The sequence below is a fragment of the Mytilus trossulus genome, chromosome 12, assembly GCF_036588685.1.
Source record: "Mytilus trossulus isolate FHL-02 chromosome 12, PNRI_Mtr1.1.1.hap1, whole genome shotgun sequence".
In the NCBI taxonomy this organism is placed as follows: Eukaryota; Metazoa; Mollusca; class Bivalvia; order Mytilida; family Mytilidae; genus Mytilus; species Mytilus trossulus.
In genome coordinates this window covers 26104000-26123233 of record NC_086384.1, presented here as the reverse complement: position 1 = coordinate 26123233, position 19234 = coordinate 26104000, and the positions used below count along the sequence as shown (strand labels likewise).

The window sequence follows — 19234 nt, the reverse complement described above, 5'->3', positions numbered from 1 at the left end:
GCCAGTGGCGGATGCAGGAATTTTCGAAAGGGGGGGTGCTAGCCCAGGGCAAAGGGGGGGTGCAAAATTATCCCGATTCAAATGCATTGATCGGCCAAAATAAAGGGGGGGTGCGGACCCCCGGAACCCCCCCTCTGGATCCGCCACTGGCCGCCATTTTCAAACATTAAATCTGGTCCGAGGAAAGGCAGAATTTAGCTGTCAAAATCGGACATGTTACGTGAGTGCTACGTTTTTTAAAAAGATATATATTTAAACGGATGTTTATTTCTTTTTTCACGCTCAGGTGACCGGATTTTCACTGCATTAGAGCAATGCTACGAAACGGGTCGAGTGTAAAGTTTGGATAAAGTCGATTGTTTACAATTTGCAGTCTGTACACGAGACTGTGTAAACACATCAATATATTAAAATTAGAATAGGTATTTTGACCAGATCTGATTGTTTTTTCATGTGGAAAACGTCCGTATGGGAGCGTATACCACTATTGTCACTAGAACCTCAATTGGTTCAGTCGATTGTTTACAATTTGCAGTCTGTTACGTGTACACCTGGTACACGAGACTGTATAAACACATAACTATATTAAAATCAGAATAGGTATTTTGACCAGATCTGATTATTTTAATGTGGAAAACGTCCGTATGGGAGCGTATACCACTATTGTGACTAGAACCTCAATTGGTTCAATAAATTTCAATCAGGAAAGGAAATCTGTCCATTTCTGATTGTTTTATTTGGAAAACGTTCCATACAGGGAGCGTAGACCAACAGTGATACTGTTTTTAACAGTTGATAAATACTTCACAATCAGAATAGGGATTTTGCCCACAACTGATGATGTTTATTTGGTTAACTTTCCATTCAGGGAACATGAACCATATTTATTGAAAATAAAACGTGCTCAATGGATCACTATAGAATTTTAAAAAATAGAATGGGGATTTTATCCAAGTCTATTTGATTAATGTTGACATGTTTCATACAGGAAACATAGGAACTAGAACAACATGCATGATTTAGAATCTGTAAGTTGCATTCATTCAAATAAAATACAGATTTGATATCTTACATAAAATTAAATCATAACTATATTTATTGATTGCACATTGATATTTATGGAGCATAGAATTGCACGTGGATGATTGTTGCAAATAAAATAAATTAGAATCAGACTAATGAATTTAAGTCCAGGTCTATCTGACTTTTCTAGACATCCTTCCAACCAGGGAACATTATGTCTACTTTTATTATATTTTAAAACAACACAAGCATAGCTTATTTTTTGGTTGCACATTGTTTTTTGTGATGAACCAACAGTTTAGTCAATTAACATATTTGTTCATATTGATAATATATTGAACAAGTGTCTGGAAATAGTCAAGACAGATATTAAAGACACTAAAATAATACATTGTTATCTAGTACAATACAAATGTGATTGCAGTTTAAGCATACCAATACATACTTCTTTTAAATATGTCCAGTTTAAATCAGGACAGTAATTCTTAGAAGCCTGAAATATTTTTCCAGAACAGCAAATTGCTGTAAATATTAATTATTTTTTTACTGATAAATAATTCTCCAATGCTCTAACAGACATGGAGACAGTAAGAATGGAGCACTGTTCTAAATACAGTTGATAGCTTGTGACAACTCTTTTTACAATATTAAATTTCATGGTCAGTTTACTTATGACAAGAAGAACATGAATATTAAAAGTATAAACTGCTATAACCAATTGTTTGTTTTTGTCGGCAGTAAGGAAACAAAGGCTTTTATATGTTTTTATGTAAACATTAGAATGTCTATTGAATAAAGAGTTATTTCACAAAGACTCATTCAAGGTAATGGCTTGTATATAGATTACATAATTCAGAGTGTACATTGCCAATGCATATAATATAATATGAACTAATTCTGTTTTGTTTTGAGTACACAAAAAAGAAGTGATAACGTAAGACTTAAGAGACTATCTTACCCTCACTATATGGGAATCACTGTCAAATTATACATATATCTTCCAATCATGAAAGCAAAAGGAGTTTGGATGCTCTTTTAAAGATAGAAAATTATGCCTTAATTTACATCTTAAGTTTTCTAAGCAATGCCAACAGATGGGCAAATTTCTGCTATAAGGATTCATTCATTGGGTCTGTTTTATTCTTAATGTGAGATTGGTAGAACCCAACAGTTTATGCAACGGCTACACATTGTTTTTCCTAGTGTTAAATATTGATTCAGAATTCTGAAGTATAGAGGACTCAAATATGCTGATTTACAGAAACAAGATTATCATTAATTTAGATCTTGTACAAAAATTAGTAAAATATTGGTAAATAAATAAATAAGATTTAAAGCATTGATTTATTTAAAATGGTAGACATCATCAGGTCTAGGAAATTGAAGTAGTTCTCAAGATTTGAAACTATCTATTATACAGCTCTTTATATAAACCTTTATTTAGTCAGTCTTTACGAGATGCAGAAAAAAAAAAAAGAAGAGTTTTTTTTGGAGTAACACATGATGTACCAATATAAACATATAATATATATACTTTTCAATTGGTTCTCAAATTTTAGCACCAGTGTAGAAGCAGTTAATCTAACAGCAAAATGTAGGAAAAGCAATTTATTCAAAAGACTGATTAATAGTTAGCAAATAGCTTTCAATAGTCTAAGAATAGTACATGGAAGTAAAATATAGTATGATAATTCCATGATTATATCAAATCAAATGCGAGACATTTTCTTAATATTATACCTAAATATTAAAATGTCACTGTTTATTTTTATTTTTGCTCATTATAAGCATAAAGTTACAAAAATCTAGTCTGGTCAAAGTCAAGTTGTGTATTATCTACATGCAGGAAGGTTTTCCGATTGCATGTGATTTTAATCTCGGAATTGATGGTAATTATTCACTTTTCAATTTCCATATTACCAGCCAGAATAATATACATTGTAGATATATAGCATAGAGTTAGTATCTTATGCAAGAATATACTACACAAAATTGAAATGTGTTTATTTTAAACAATTACTTTGAATTTTGATTCAATATTGTTTTGAAAGATGTGATTATTTAAATCACATTAATTTTGTTTTTGCCAAATCTGGGGACAAATGCAAAATTCTTCTGAGTGACTAAGTTAACCAAATGATATACCAAAAGCTGTTTGGTTGATATATATTGAATCATATCAGAATGTATAGGATTCAGATGAGGTGAACCAAGACAGAAATAAAATGAGCATTTTGATAGTGAAACCATTTCTGAAATAACTAAGAACACTTAAGGATACTGCAAGTTAGTACAAGTGTTTTCCATATTGCCAAACAAGTGTTTTTCTTTAAATACAACTATAGAACTATATTTGACAAGTTGCATTTTAGTATTTCTGATAGCGAATTAATTTCTCAAATAAATATAAACAATTGTCAAGAGCAACATACAAGAGTTGTTCATTATGTCAAATTTTTGTTTCCTTAAATTTGGAACTGTACATGGCAAGATATTCTAGAAAGTTAACCGTTGTGAAATGTTAATTAAAAATATATCAAAACATTTTATTTTAGACAGATTTTTCATAGCTGGAGAAAATCATCTGTTAGCATTCTTTTTGGATTTATAAGGACAACAATCATGGCTTTAATTCAGCTCAACATCCAAATATTCTGTGGAAGCAGTATATCAATGGAAACATGTATACTGAAACTTTTCCACTGATTTGTCCATTTCTGTATTTTCACACTTGAGTAGTCCAATGCAAAACAAAAATATTGTTCATGGTTGAAATGGTAGACATTGTATTCAAAGGTTCTATCACTCATAGAAATTTTATCAGTTTTTTAAAATTTAGTCAGTTTAGAGAATTGTCATTATACAATAGTACAAGACTTCTCTTGATGAAAATATTTTATTCTAAATCTATAAATATTAAAAGTAGTATATTTAGCAGAGAAGCAAATTCTCAGGGACTATAACTTTTAAAAAAAAAGTTTAAAGATTAATCCAGATTTAGCATAATCATGAAACAACTTTGGTTTGAGTCTTTAATAAACTTTGATTGTATTAAGGACACCTATTTACAAAGTATATTTTAATTGATTATAATTCTTTAATTAAGTAGAAAAGAATTTATTTCGAAAGATGTGATATTGATCAGGTTATCAAAAGACGACAGCAATCATATATTATCTGTTATTATATTAATATAGAGAAAACAATGGAAAGGTAATAATGTTTCCAAATAAACTTAAGTTTCAGAGTGGAATTAATGAAATTAAGGTTGGATTTAAGTTCTTGTCGATTTGTACAAGCAACAAGAACAACCTATTCAGAAATAAATGCTTATTTACTGTTGCATCAATATTACAACACATTTAGCTCATAATGAAGGAGCTTTAATATAATTATTTCTATACTGACCTGCAGATTATTTATTTATCAGATATAGAAAGATGGGGTATATATATACATGTGAGTGCCATTGAGACAACTCTACATCAAGTCTATTAATTTTGCATACTTGTATTTATACATATAGATATACATATAGTTATGCAGCATAGCTTCATTGTATAATAAATTCAGTAATTTCGGTTTTTACTAATATCCGTATTTTACAAAATTTAATGGAGTTACTTTAAAAAAAAAAATAAAAAAATCACATAATTTTTTATATGTTGAAATTGTATGTGTGTGAGAGAATTTATCCTCCACCAAATGAAATACTGCTTGTTAATCAGTAAATATTCTATATAATATAAATGTAATTTCATGGTAAGTATATTTAACCAAATTCATATAAAATGGTAATTTTTGAAATCTCAAGAAGAGATTTTATATGAATTTATAGGGTTAAATATACTTACCACAATCCACCACCACCCCTGGAATAAATTCAGTTTTTTGTTCACTTAATTGAAATTATTCAATTAAACGACAAATTAAAACTAAAGCTAGTGTATGTTACACAGGTGAACTATGACGTAGGTGAGTACATCTCATGGATGTAATTTTTAATCACCTAGGTAATTGCGATGAGAACATGTTGTGAAAGCAAACATATTCTATATAATATAAATGTAATTTCATGGTAAGTATATTTAACCCTATAAATTCATATAAAATCTCTTCTTGAGATTTCAAAAATTACCATTTTTAAAGCTAAAATAAAGTATGACTTACATAAGTTACTAAAAATAGATGCATATAAAATGGATGCAATAAACGACGCATTTAAATATGGACCATTCTTATCACAGGAAATGTATGTTCTTATGCAACATATGGACGTAATGTATTCAATCAATAAACGTCATCAGCAACCTGTGTTTTGAAGAAATAGTCCAAATGTGAGTCACTTTATACTTTTCTGGTATTCTACATCAATTACTTTAAGTACTTATTCACTCACTTTGAAGATTTTGGTAATAATTTTAAATGTTATGTATTTTTTTAATATTGGGATCTAATCTGGGAGGTCCTAAACACTGGTTATAAATATTTGATTGATTTGTTGTTGCATCAGGCAGCCTAAAACAGCTACGGTACATTAGATACAAAAATCTAGCACATATGCTGAAAATAAATCCCTAACAGAAATTTGCAGTTTATATGCATGTTTCATAGTCAAAACATCCATTTAGCGAAGATTAAAGGTCCATCTTCTCCATTCAAAAATAAGGAGATGACATGCGATTGCTAATTAGTAATTATCCAATAGATCCATTAGAATGAATAAGATGTTACAAGCAAAACTTGGTAACTGTATTCCCTTCAACAATGAGAAAACATACTGTATAGGTAAGTCAGTAAAGGCCCTGACATGACAAAGTGTACAAAAATAAGTTGAAAATGATTTAACTCATTTGATTAGCACAAAGTTTAAAAAAATAAAACAACAACTATTGAACTGATGGACACTATGACAAAGGCTATAAAGTACTTAACTAAAAGAACTACCAGTTACGTTACTGAAAGTTAAAGTTTTAAAAGTACAAAATGCAGATGCAGCTTTGATCCTAAAATGTAGGATACTGACATAGAATATGAGTATTATATTTCAATCAGGTGTAACTCTCTTAAAGTCAGATATTTTAAATCTCTTTCTATCAGAAACTTTTCAAGATATTCCAGTAACTTTCAATAAAAATAAAAAATATGCCATGAAATAAAGTTTATATTTTACAGTTATAAATCCATTATTCATTAGTATAAGATACCATGCTGAATTAACGCTGATAACTTGAAATGAAAAAATTGATCGCTTCCTGGTTTTTTTTCACCTTAGAATTTATTTTTTTTGATAGATTACAATTATTCATGTCTGACAAATTCTCAGTATGAAAAGCTAGAAAAATATTGCCTCATTACTTCTCAAACAAAGAAATCATAAAAATACTAATGTCTTTTTCACGCAAGCTGCTAAAAGTTGCATATAAAAATCACAAAAAAAGTTTACTGCCACTTAAAAAAACGGCCATGCCAGGGCTGTATAGCTAAGTCAAGGTCGTTAAAAAAATTCTGTCATCATCACTTTTAAAAAAAATCTATAATTTCAACATAGAAGATCTCTGTTAATTACATTTAATCTGTGTCATAATCCCAATGCCTTTGACTGATGGACCGTTACGATCGTAATCTACATTAATGCACCTTATCAACATTGTCAACATGGCTGTGATAAATATTGATGAGATCTATGTGTCCTAGAGCCATCAAAATCAAACGACTAGTAATGCCATATCATAATTCCAATAGAAATAAATTTCTATTAATTAAACTGTCAATAACTGCCATTAACTTCATCAATTTGAAATGGACATCATCCGAGTATTAGATCAAGTACCTTTTCCAGAAATTATTTTGCAATGGAACTCAAGGTCATTTCAATTAACAGTTAAAGGTAAAGGCAACACAAGGGATAAGAGTTGATTTGATAAAAAGATACCAAGAGCTCAATAGGCATTTGTCTCTTATTTTATCTACAGTTTCTAAATTAGACCCTTTAATCAATGAACTCAAATAAAAACTAAGTTTTCTCAAGTTGTGCCCTTAAAAAAACGTTAATTGGCCTGAGTACACAGTTATTTCCTAGTGCATTTCTTTTAGACAATACCGGTACATGTACATTCAAATTTAAAAAAATTCACCTGCTCTATCTCAAAAAGATTTTTACATTGTAGTATACTACTAGTGGAACAAATACTATCAAAATTATAGAAACTTCTACCAGCTTTAACTCAAAATATTGACAATTCTGTGTTTAGGGGGTGTAAATTCAGTTTGACAGCTTCAGATGAAATACAATTTGACCTTTTTCAACTGGACCAAATCACTACTTAACATAAAGATTCAGCACCCAATTTTTTTTAACATATAATTTCATTTCCCTTCTTAATATTTCATGCATTAAATATCAAGAAATAAATTTGGAAAGTGTATCAAACAAGAGGCTCTCAAGAGCCTGAATCGCTCACCTTAATTTTTTTGGTTAAATCTCTCATCAATGATTATTTTGGCTTTTCAATTTATTTAAATGTTCAGTTGATCTGTATCTATAATAGTATTCAAGATAATAACCAAAAACTGCAAAATTTCTTTAAAATCATCAATTCAGGGGCATTATACCTGAAAAACCAGTTACCCAATTCGTCTGAAAATTACAGGACAGGTAGACTTGAGCTAATAAATACTTTAACATATTGTCTTATTTGCTCTAAATGCTGGAGTTTTTGAGATAAAAGCCAAAAACTGCATTTTACCCTGTGATCTATTTTTAGCCATGACGGCCATGTTTTTTGACGAAATAGAAAATAAAGCACAAACTTTATTTTATACACCCTACTGATCATTCAGTTGAAGTTTGGTTGAATTTAGTTGAGTAGTTTTAGAGGAGAAGATTTTTTAAAGTTAGCAAATATGATGAACAAATTGTGAAAAATTGTCATTAAAGGACAATAACCCCTTAAGGGGTCAATTGACAATTTTGGTCATATTAACTTATTTGTAGATCTTACTTTGCTGATCATTTTTGCTGTTTACAGTTTATCTTTATCTATAATAATATTCAAGATAATGACCAAAAACTGCAAAATTTCCTTAAAATTACCAATTAAGTGGCAGCAACCCAACAATTGGTTGTTTGATTCATCTGAAAATTTCAGGGCTGATAGATATTGACCTAATGAACATTTTTACCACATGTCAGATTTGCTCTAAATGCTTTTGTTTTTGAGATATAAGCCAAAAACTGCATTTGACCCCTATGTTCTATTTTAAGTAACGGCGGCCATGTTTTTTGACGGATCATAAATCAAAGCACACACTTTGTGCAGGATAATCTAAGGAACAATCATGCTAAGTTTTAACCAAATCCATTCAGTAGTTTCAGAGGAGAAGATTTTTTAAAGTTAGCAAATATGATGAACAAATTGTGAAAAATTGTCATTAAAGGACAATAACCCCTTAAGGGGTCAATTGACAATTTTGGTCATATTAACTTATTTGTAGATCTTACTTTGCTGATCATTTTTGCTGTTTACAGTTTATCTTTATCTATAATAATTTTCAAGATAATGACCAAAAACAGCAAAATTTCCTAAAAATTTCCAATTAAGTGGCAGCAACCCAACAATGGTTTGTTTGATTCATCTGAAAATTTCAGGGCTGATAGATCTAGACCTAATGAACATTTTTACCCCATGTCAGATTTGCTCTAAATGCTTTCGTTTTTGAGATATAAGCCAAAAACTGCATTTGACCCCTATGTTCTATTTTAAGTAACGGCGGCCATGTTTTTTGACGGATCAAAAAGCGAAGAGCAAATTTTGTGCAGGATATACTAAGGAACAATCATGCTAAGTTTCATTCAAATCCATTCAGTAGTTTCAGAAGAGAAGATGTTTGAAAAATTGTTAACGACGACAGACGACGACGACGGACGCCAAGTGATGAGAAAAGCTCACATGGCCTTTTAGGCCAGGTGAGCTAAATAAAAAATGTAAGTTATACACTGTTCACACCAGGGACAATATTTGTAGACAGTGAAAACCAAAGGACGATAACTGTGTCCTTGGACCAATTGGTAGAAAACACTTAGTAGTGAAAATGAATACAACAAAATCAAATGCACTTGTATTACTTAAATATCCATGAATGTGAATACATTAGTTTCTGATTGCAAAAAATATAAGGCATATTCCAGCAATTTTTCAAAGAAACATTAATGTTCATTCTAAATTGCTTGGACAGTACACACTTTAACCTATACCTTCATATTTAGATATATATAGTAAATTACTAATTTGCATCCAAAAAAGGATAATGCATTGAAACAGATGGCAAAGAGTCATTAATAAACAAACAAACAAAGCAAAATGCAAAAAAGAAGAAAATTTTAAACATATGAAAGAAAATAGTGAAACAAAAAATAATACTTAATTATAGCCATTTAGCTTCCAAACTTTAACTTTTATAATTATTTTTAACCTTGAAGATTCAAGTTAAGTTTATGAACCTCTCTTTACATATAATTTCAACAGTTAAAGGGGCACAAGCTGTCAAATTCGTGGTCACTGATTTGACTCAAATTCTCATATTTGATTTATATTAATGTAAAACATTTATCCAAACTAACAAAAGTCTAAAATAAACAGTTTACAGAGCATGGGGTAGATAATATGTAGGTTCGTTTCATGTGTATTTTATTCCAGACGCCATCTAATTACATTTTGTAACTATTGATTTGACCTCAGATGACCGTATAAGCGATGTAAACATGAATAAAGATATGAATAGATTAAACCAACATGTGCAATTGGATTTTTTTTAGGTCTGTTTGAGTTTATTTTATAGATTAAAAATATATGTTTCTCATTGTTTTTAACCGTTTTTAACCGTTTAAGAATGATTTTATATGGCTTGAATCAGTGATCAAATGATTTACCGTAGTTTCACTTTCATTGTTGACATTCTTTTTCTTTAAATGTCCAGTACACGCACAATGCATGCGTTGTCAATCTCTAGCCAGGGTTAAATTGAAGTTCACATGAATACGAATTTAATGAGGTCGAATGATTCACTTGCAAGTGAATGAGTAATTATCAATGTTTTTTTGCTTAATTTGACAAAATTTAACCATTATGGCTGCTAAAAGCAAATTATTATTTCACTATTACACTTTCATTATTGATTGAATCAAAAAAAATCTTACTTTAGTTTTTTATATATCTCGTAGCTAGTTCCCCTTTAATTGTACAGTTTTTATCCATCTATAAATAAATTTTGTTAACCAAAAAAGTGTTGGATTACCAAGTAATTTTTTTACTTCTTTCATTTTTCTCACTTTGATGTAAAAAAAACACATAATTAGTTAAACAGTACAGGCTGACAAAAAAAGTAAAATTATACAAAATTTGTCAAAAGTTTTTAAAAAAATGTATATATGAGAAACTTCAAACCACACTTTAATATAAAATATTTACAAAACACAAGAATTGATTTTTTTTTTGTGTCATCCCTTTGGTTAAAAGTTTGGAAAAACCACAAGATTAACGCTTGTTCATCAAGAGACGATTTTCTAATATTGACAAGCAAATGTTCTGTGATGAGCAGCAATCTCTTTGTTTTAAATAGCTTAGCTTTGAAAAACACAGTTACAAAGCTGTTTTTAGGGAATATATAACAATCGCCTCCACAATAATATTACACATAGAGCCAGTTTATCCTGAGACCTGAATATTATGGAAACATGTCTTAATTAAACCAATGCATCAGAGCTTACAAATAACATTCTTTTCAATTTACATTGTACATATTAACTATTCACTTGTGTGCATCAAAATAAAATTCAGTTTCCCTAAGGATTTGTTTTTCAACACTGTTTCATTGCACAGTATCAGATAACAAAAGTCATTTCCATAATATGCAAGTATGCTCATAAGGTAAATAGTGGGTGGAAAAAATTGAATTATTTCAAAAAATGAAAGTTTCGTTGTTTCAAGTTTGTTCTGGTTAAATGTGATTCTTTATTTTCTGTGCGTGTCAGACTGTCATTGCAGGATTGATTATATTTTTAACTCACCTGGCTGTATAAATAATTGAAAGTTTGGGAAAAAGACAATTCCTTAATAATATCACACATAAAAAGTCTGTAAAGATTAAAACATATAAATGTAAAAGGCAATTTAAAAAAAAAGTGATCAAAAAGCAAAAGAGACAATAAACACTCATACAGTGCACTCTTTGAAAACCAGTTTTAATTCATCTGGTCTCTCTTTTAGAGATGACAAAAATTATCCAAAAAAAAATGTAAATATATATTTACATATAGGCTTCTCTTAATCTTTTCAGCATGTTAGACAGAGATATTTTTGCTGGCTTACCTTGTATCACCCTTATTCTAAAGTCTCCACTTTTGACTCAAATATCTTGTGATTAAATTGAGTTTGTACAATTTGGAAAATGGTATATGAAATAAAAAAACAAAATCTAAATTCAAAGCTTTAAAAGAAAAAAAAAAATCCTATGTCAGACAGGAAAGATTGTTTTTTTGTTTTGTTTCCATAAATTATCAGAATGCTCGGTACTAGTGCCTAAAAACAAACTGATTTTTCATTTTGTGATTGATTGATGATTAATTAACATCCAGTGGCAAATATTTCATGAATATTCAGGATTATTTGATGTAATAGTACAATGCATATTGACAAAGATAAAATTAACCCTGCAGCTATAGTTTTAATCCCTTGATGGACCATCAAGATAGGATTTAAACAATCAAATTAATGTAACTTATATTTCTGAGATAAAATCAACGAGGAGGAAGTTAATATTAAGCAACAAGCCAAGCACAGCATTATCAACATTAGTTTTCACAAAATAATGAAAGCAAATTCTATTTTTAGAATACTTCAATGATAGTTTTGTCTTTTATCTCAACTTTTTATATATAACATACATATGATAAAGTTATATAATATTCATAAAGCACTTCCTCAGCAGCAGTAAAACAATATCAGTTAAATGTATTTTACTATTGACAATCCTTTGAAAATTATACCATAGGATCTGATGGAATAGGCATTTAGTTGTTAATTCTCTGCTATGTAAAAATTACATTAATTCTACACCATTTTATTTCATTTTTTTTTCAAAGATTGTGATCAATAAAAATTTATTATTTAACACTTTAACTTGAACCAAGGGAGATAAGCATAGTCCATATAAAAAAAATCTATGATAAAGACCAATTGATTTTTTTTTCTGCTCAATTTCTAATGGGCATTACATCCAAAAAGTTGTGACTCGTGAAGTAAAACTCTACTTCCAAAAAAATAAAGGAATGTTAATAATATTCACAACCCCTATAATAAAATAAAGAAGTATTCTTCTTTAGAGGTGCCGGACTCCCTGCACCTAAAATTTATAGGTCATTGTAGGTTATACATGTAAAGATAAAACATTAAAATGACCACATTTATTTAACACTTTAAAACTATCAATAATTTTAAATAACTAAACATGTACAATTTACTTTAGTATGAATATAGTGCATGAAATTCCACAATATTTTCCACTATACAAAAATTGTATATTGACTTGGACCCCAAAACAGCAAAAGTTAAGCCCTTCCATTTTTTCATACTTAGGCCATGGAAAATTTATTGTTGGTTTCCCCTAACTTGGGATAATTTTAAAGACCCAGCAGGCAGGCTTTAATTTTTTTGTTTTTTTTGTTTTTTTTTGTAACCATGCGTTATTTGTATATATATATGTTTTGTTTCTATAGGGGAACTATTATCTTGCATATTTCCAACACTTTAAGTTGTTTCTGCTTTTTTTTGTTTTTCTGTTTTTTATCTTTTAATATTTTTTTTAACAGAAAAATTAAATGACCCGGCGGTAAAACAATGACCCAGTCGGGTTAGGGGAAACCATCAATTATTTTTCCATGGCCCTAGCACTGTAATAATAATAATTGGATTTGCGTGTTATAATTAAGCATTACAATAATAAGTGAAATGGAAAGTACAACCTTATCCCGAAACTATGAAATATTTTTCATCTGAATTCAGAGGAAAGATGGTAACAAACCTCCCATTACATTTGCATTAATTGCCAGGTTGATCTATTCAGGGGCTGATCCAGACATTTTAAAAAAGGGGGGGTCCCAACCCAGGACAAACAGGGGGTTCCAACTATATGTCCCCATTCAAATGCATTGATTGTTAAAAAAAAAAGGGGGGTTCCAACCCCCAGAACCCTCTCCCTGGATCCACCACTGTTATTGATAACTTACAGCTACAATCTCAATGGGATTAATTGTCATGGCTCATCTATCTTATTATATGACACAATATCATAAACTGCTCTAGATCTGCATCTGACATGTTATATATAATGTATATATAATGTGCAAATACCTGCCAAAGTAAACAAATACTTGAAATAGAAAAGTTCAAATGTTTGATGACCCATCATGTTCATGTGTTTTTGTGTTTTTTGTAGGAACTATATGATACTTTGTACCCTAAACAATTTCTTGTTGCAATTTATAATTTTACAAAGTGACAAAATATATGCAAACATTATCTGAATTTACTTTTCTCTTGTTAACTTTTTCATTGCCGCCTGTGAACAAAGGTGGGCAACTGCTTCAGGATGCTGAAAAGGTTGCTCCCCCTTGTGCATTTCCGGCTGCTGCAGACCATGACTCATTTGCAATCTCATTTTTGGAGTTAATTTTTAGGATTTTTTTCACCTCATTGCCTTAGATTTATTAGTTGAAGTTTAGAAACCAATGTATATAAAGGTAAATACTATTTCTAATTTAATTGATATATATTAAAGTTAATTAGATAACAGACATAATTTTGTTACTGTAGTGATGGGATGCTGAGTTAGATGTTTTCATTCATAAATTTACACACAGGCAAATCAATACTCCTATCATGTCCACCCAAACAAAGGAGTTAGAAGTGTTAAAATCAATACAATCATTGATGAAAATATGAAATGAAAGGATATCTGTTATTGTCATGGTATGTTTTGTGAATTTTAGAAAATTTATGTTTAATATTTGTTCAATAGAAATATTGCAATGTCTTGTTTAAATAATGAAAACACCTTATTTCAATAGAATTTAATGCCATATGTTCTTTATTTATTTTTTTACTTTTAATTAGACTATGACATTGTGTGTTAGAGTCTTGTGTATTCATGGTATTACATTCTTGCTAATCATGCTAATAGTAATATAAGTTACATTTACAATCATGACAATTTACTAAATTATATATATATAAATTCAGGACACAATTATATTTATATACACTTTGATATCCGATTGACAACCCTGACAACTGACCAGATAGTCTTCTACCCTGGGTGACTGTGGTACCTACTGTGCATTATGTTTACCATGATATTACTGTTATAATCGTGTACAGCATGTACAGTCACATTCTGATATGCATACACTTGAAGCAAAGATACAAATAGCTAAAGGTCACAGCTGAAACCTGTATTTGTGTTATTTCTAAAATCACAGTTATGCTTTGATGTCAGTCATTCTTATAAATTGAATCATGATTGATCATGATTGTAATCTGCTCAGCTGGAGACAATTAAACAAATGATAGACGTTAACCATGTTAACAGTATACATTGTAGATGCAGCATGCTCATCTGTGTTTTGACCTTGAAATGTCTTTTGAGTTTTTTCTGTGATGTTGGTTTGCTGGTGATGTTTTGCCTATATCCCTTTCTATTCCTATTTTCATTATATATGATTAAAATAAATTTTGTACATTAGGGAGCTACCATTTGATTTTTATGGGGGGGCTAGGATGAAATTTGAAAAAAATAGGCAGGACAGGAGTTTTGAGTAAAAAAAAAAGGCGGGATGAGACACTTGCAAAAAAAAAAGTCAGGACGACAATTTAGGTAAAAAAAGTCAGGATAAACTTTTAAAAAAAAGGCAGGACCGAACAGAGTGAAAAATAAAAAGGCAGGACAGAGATTTCAGCTAAAAAAAAAGGCAGGACAAAATTTTTCATCCTAGCCCCCCCATAAAAATCAAATGGTAGCTCCCTTATTCTGAGATATATTTCAATATTGTCTCAAAATAGTGTACAAAATGTACAGTATATGTGAAAATAGTATACCCTATTGTGTTGTGTGCATCACAGTTTTCACAATTAACTTTTGAATTGACATGCTGGAAGTTCAATTTTTGTTGGCTTGTAGCAAAAATTCATGCCAGGAGTGGTGGTCTTGTTGTTGAGTGTGAAGACTCAGACTGGCATCATAAGAAATATGACAGGATACATTTTTGTTTAAATTTGCTATAGTATGTTAATTGAGCATTATAGTTGTTTTTTGTATTTGATTTCAGACTTTAGCTACAGTGAACTGGTTACTACAGTTGTTATCATTACAATTGATGTTCACACAGTTCTCTGCAGCAGCCATAGCAACAAATAGATGTCCTGACGGATATAAACGTCGTATATTATGGATAAGAGGGAAACAGGCTCGAGAAGTGTGCTGTAGATTTGTAGAATGTAATCCAGGTATCTCCTTTTTTCCTTATATTTCTTTAAATATTATAAGCTGCACATGTATATATTCCAATTATCTGCATTTCAATTTACAAATAAAACACATGTACTATAAAGTAAACAAATATGAACTTGGAGTGTGGTTATAAATTTTGACGCAGTAGAAGTACAATGAATTTATAATCAGTCAATTACCTGATGTTGTATTGTTGGGTCACTGCCTTATATTTTAGCTATTATTTCTGTTATTCAATATTTTTCAATTATGCAACTATGCTATTAGGAGAAAAAATGCTGATAACTGTTAAATGTCACTTTAATGTCAAAAAGTTTGTATTGGTAGAGGGAGCTAAACTGCCCATAGAGAACCACAGATCTTCCTCAGAAAAAAAAACTGTCAATCCAAGAAAATTAAGATAGGGATCTAACTCACCTGCTGTAAGCCAGGATTGAACTCACAATTTGTGTTAAAAGACTAGTGATTACTGAAATGAACTACTTAGATTTAGGAAGATGTGGTGTGAGTGCCAATGAGACAACTCTCCATCCAAATAACAATTTATGAAAGTAAACCATTATAGGTAAAAAATGTACGGCCTTTTCCTTAACAACTTAGACCCAAAAAAGAATATAAAAGCCATTATCATACTGAGAGTTAATTGTTCAAAGAAAATTAGTCTATGAAAATTGAGCATTTTTAATATATATGATATACTGTGAATTCATTTATTTTCGTAGGTACTAATTTTCATTGTTCGAGGAAAACTTGCATATTCATGGATTTTTATCATGCAAGAAAACTTGCATATTTCTGGATATTTGATTTCGTGGTTTTGACAAAGTCTGCATACATTCCTTTAGAAAATTTGTAATTCAATGAACATTTATATTCAAGGTTCCATGAAATAAAAGAAAATTGGTATCCAACGAATAATAATGAATCCTCAGTAGTCGATGAAAATAGAGCATCTTTATTTATATATATAATATAAGTAAATTGGTGTTTTTTTAAGGTTATTATGTGAGGACTTGTGATGAGGACTATGGCTGGGACAGGTGTGAGAAATGTCCTGATAAAACATTTATCTTTGATAAAACCAATTCTACAAATGCACACCCGTGTCCTAAGTTTGAATGCCCACGTAAGTATTCATTTCACTATAAATGCAGGGAGTTTGATAACATTGAATGAGATATGTTTTATGTTTCTCCCAAGGGACATGTTTTAATGAAGACTTGGATATTCTTCATGTCAAGCTCAGTGATTTTGGTTGTTTTTTGATAATCATCATTAGGCCAAACAAAATCAGTAAGAAGAATTAATGAAATGATTCTAGTTTCAAGTAATATGGTAAGAATTTTTGTAATTGAATATTTTAATTGCATGTTTGTCTGCAATTTATAACTTATACCAGACATGCCATATGACATAGTTTAGATGATTACAATGACAATGTCTTAATAAATTTTTAATGTTACTAAAACTTAAATCAATTGATGGATAGATTGATTACTATTTATCATGCAGTGGCAAATATTACATGTGACATAGTTTAGATGATTACAATGACAATGTCTTAATAAATTTTTAATGTTACTAAAACTTAAATCAATTGATGGATAGATTGATTACTATTTATCATGCATTGGCAAATATTACATGCATATTTATGATAAAAGTATTATTAACTAGCACACTGAGCTGAATTTTTATCATGCTAGACAAAGTAACAAAACATGTCACCTTACTTTGACAAATTATTCTGACTCCCAGCTGACCAATCTTTGTGGAATAGAAGTTCCTTAATAATCATTATCTATACTATTAAACGAGAAGACCTAATTTTATTTGTCGCTTCTCGTCCTTCCAAAATAAATTTATCATCATGCCTCTGTGCTCTATAAGTACTATGCATAGAAACTCTTGTCTTCTATTATTCAGTTTGGTTTATTTTGGGAGAAAAACGAAAATAAAGGCGTCCAGATATTGTTTCAGTCATCAGACCAAATTTTAAGTCATATAAGACTTCCAGTTTTAAACTTGCACATAATTTTCACAAGAGTACTCGGGGACAGGATATAGTTTTCGGTTGATTGAGACTCTCTATATAGTATAGCAGTGATCGCCTTGGAGAAGATGCTTGGAATTGATAGCTAATAGCAAATACACTTTATTTATAATATACATATGTTCATAGTATACAGAAACGTGAAAATTGGAATTTAACATATTAAAAAAAAACTGACTTTGGAAAAAAGGGAGAGGGCTTAATAAAATTGTCCTGTCTCCAAGTACCTATGAATTTAGATACCTTTTCTGAAATTCTCCAGACATAAAAGCTTTTACAAAAAATGGGTGTGTTCTGAAGGATGCCCCAGGTGCAGGAATTTCTCACTACATTGAAGACCTGGTGGTGACCTTCTGCTGTTGTCTTTCCTATGGTCGGGTTGGTGTCTCTTTGACACATTCCCTATTTCCATTCTCAATTTATCATCTAGTAAGTACTAAATAGAAGAAATATTCTAGAATTCTTTTTTCACTGGTCAAAATCTTACAACATTTCTTCTTAATGTCAAACTTTACATGAACTATGTAACAGTTTCCAGATGAAGGTGGAACATTGACATTTGGTCTTACTTTATATTGTGAGTGGTTGTCAAATTGTTGCTGTATATCATATTTGTTCTTCATTCATTGTTTTGTACATAAATGAGGTCGCTGGGTTTTTTTTGTTTGAATTTGTTTAACATTTGTCAGTACCACGATAGCTGACATTTTGCAGTTTAGGTTTTGCTCATTTTTGAAGACTGAATGGGGAACAATCAAACTTTATGTCTTTTGGTTTCTTGTGGAGAATTGTCTCATTGGCAATTATATCACATCTTTTTTTTTTTATTTAACAAAGTAAACTGCATTGTTACTTTGTAAAACAGTATAAGACCCTTTCCTAACAATACTATTTGATATTGTATGACCTTATCTTACTAGACACTTGAAATAATTACATAATTGTAAAACAAGACAAATTGAGTCATCTATAATGTTTCATATTTTGATGAATGCAGAGAAGTTTATTGTCTTGTTCATTAAAAATAGATGAATTCTAACAAATATAGATATTAATGGCGTTAAAATTATTCCAAAGTTTATGAAATTGATATTCCCATTAGTCATAATATGATTATGAACGTAACTCTGTTAATGCAACAGTTCTCTTGATTGATGAATTTTAAAAAATCATGTGGTTTAATTGATAATGGAACATATATACGCAAGAGTTATGCACCCACGCTTGAAAAGAGTAACTTCAATATAGTATTGATCATTTAAATTAACAGCCATAAATGGTTCATTCATTATTATAATTTACAGACCGTTACTATTATAAAATAGGCCACATTTATGACTCAATACACGATGTATAGGAAAGAATTGTTAAGGCCATTAGTTTTCTCGTTTGAGTTGTTTTACATTTGTCATTTCAGGGCCTTTTATAGCTGACTATGCTATATGGGCTTTGCTCATTGTTGAAGGCCGTACAGTGTGCTATAGTTGTTAATTTCTGTGTTATTTTGGTCTATTTGTGGAGAGTTATCTCATTGACAGTCATAACACATCTTCTTTTTTATATTAAGAATTGTGTACCTACACTTCAAAAGGG

The 19234-nt window shown here is 30.1% G+C and overlaps 2 protein-coding genes across 8 annotated transcripts in view; one reads left to right on the top strand and one right to left on the bottom strand.

Moving 5' to 3' along the window:
- LOC134693643 (activated Cdc42 kinase-like) overlaps positions 1-13678 on the bottom strand; it is a 140946-nt gene extending 127268 nt beyond the window's left edge. The window contains exon 1 of one of the 4 annotated variants that reach the window (XM_063554484.1): positions 13613-13678. The gene's annotated coding sequence lies outside the window, so the exon portion shown is untranslated. The remainder of the gene's footprint in view (positions 1-13612) is intronic. The other 3 variants (XM_063554486.1, XM_063554487.1, XM_063554491.1) reach the window with 3 other exon arrangements.
- The window catches only part of LOC134693646 (uncharacterized), a 40171-nt gene that overhangs the window by 9744 nt on the left and 11193 nt on the right, over positions 1-19234 (top strand). The window contains exons 1-3 of one of the 4 annotated variants that reach the window (XM_063554520.1): positions 5233-5360; positions 15407-15584; positions 16586-16714. In XM_063554520.1, coding sequence (XP_063410590.1) covers positions 15455-15584; positions 16586-16714 — 259 coding nt within the window. In that variant the 5' untranslated portion in view covers positions 5233-5360; positions 15407-15454. Of the gene's footprint in view, positions 1-5232; positions 5361-13443; positions 13823-13865; positions 14052-15406; positions 15585-16585; positions 16715-19234 lie in introns of those variants that run through there. The other 3 variants (XM_063554518.1, XM_063554519.1, XM_063554517.1) reach the window with 3 other exon arrangements.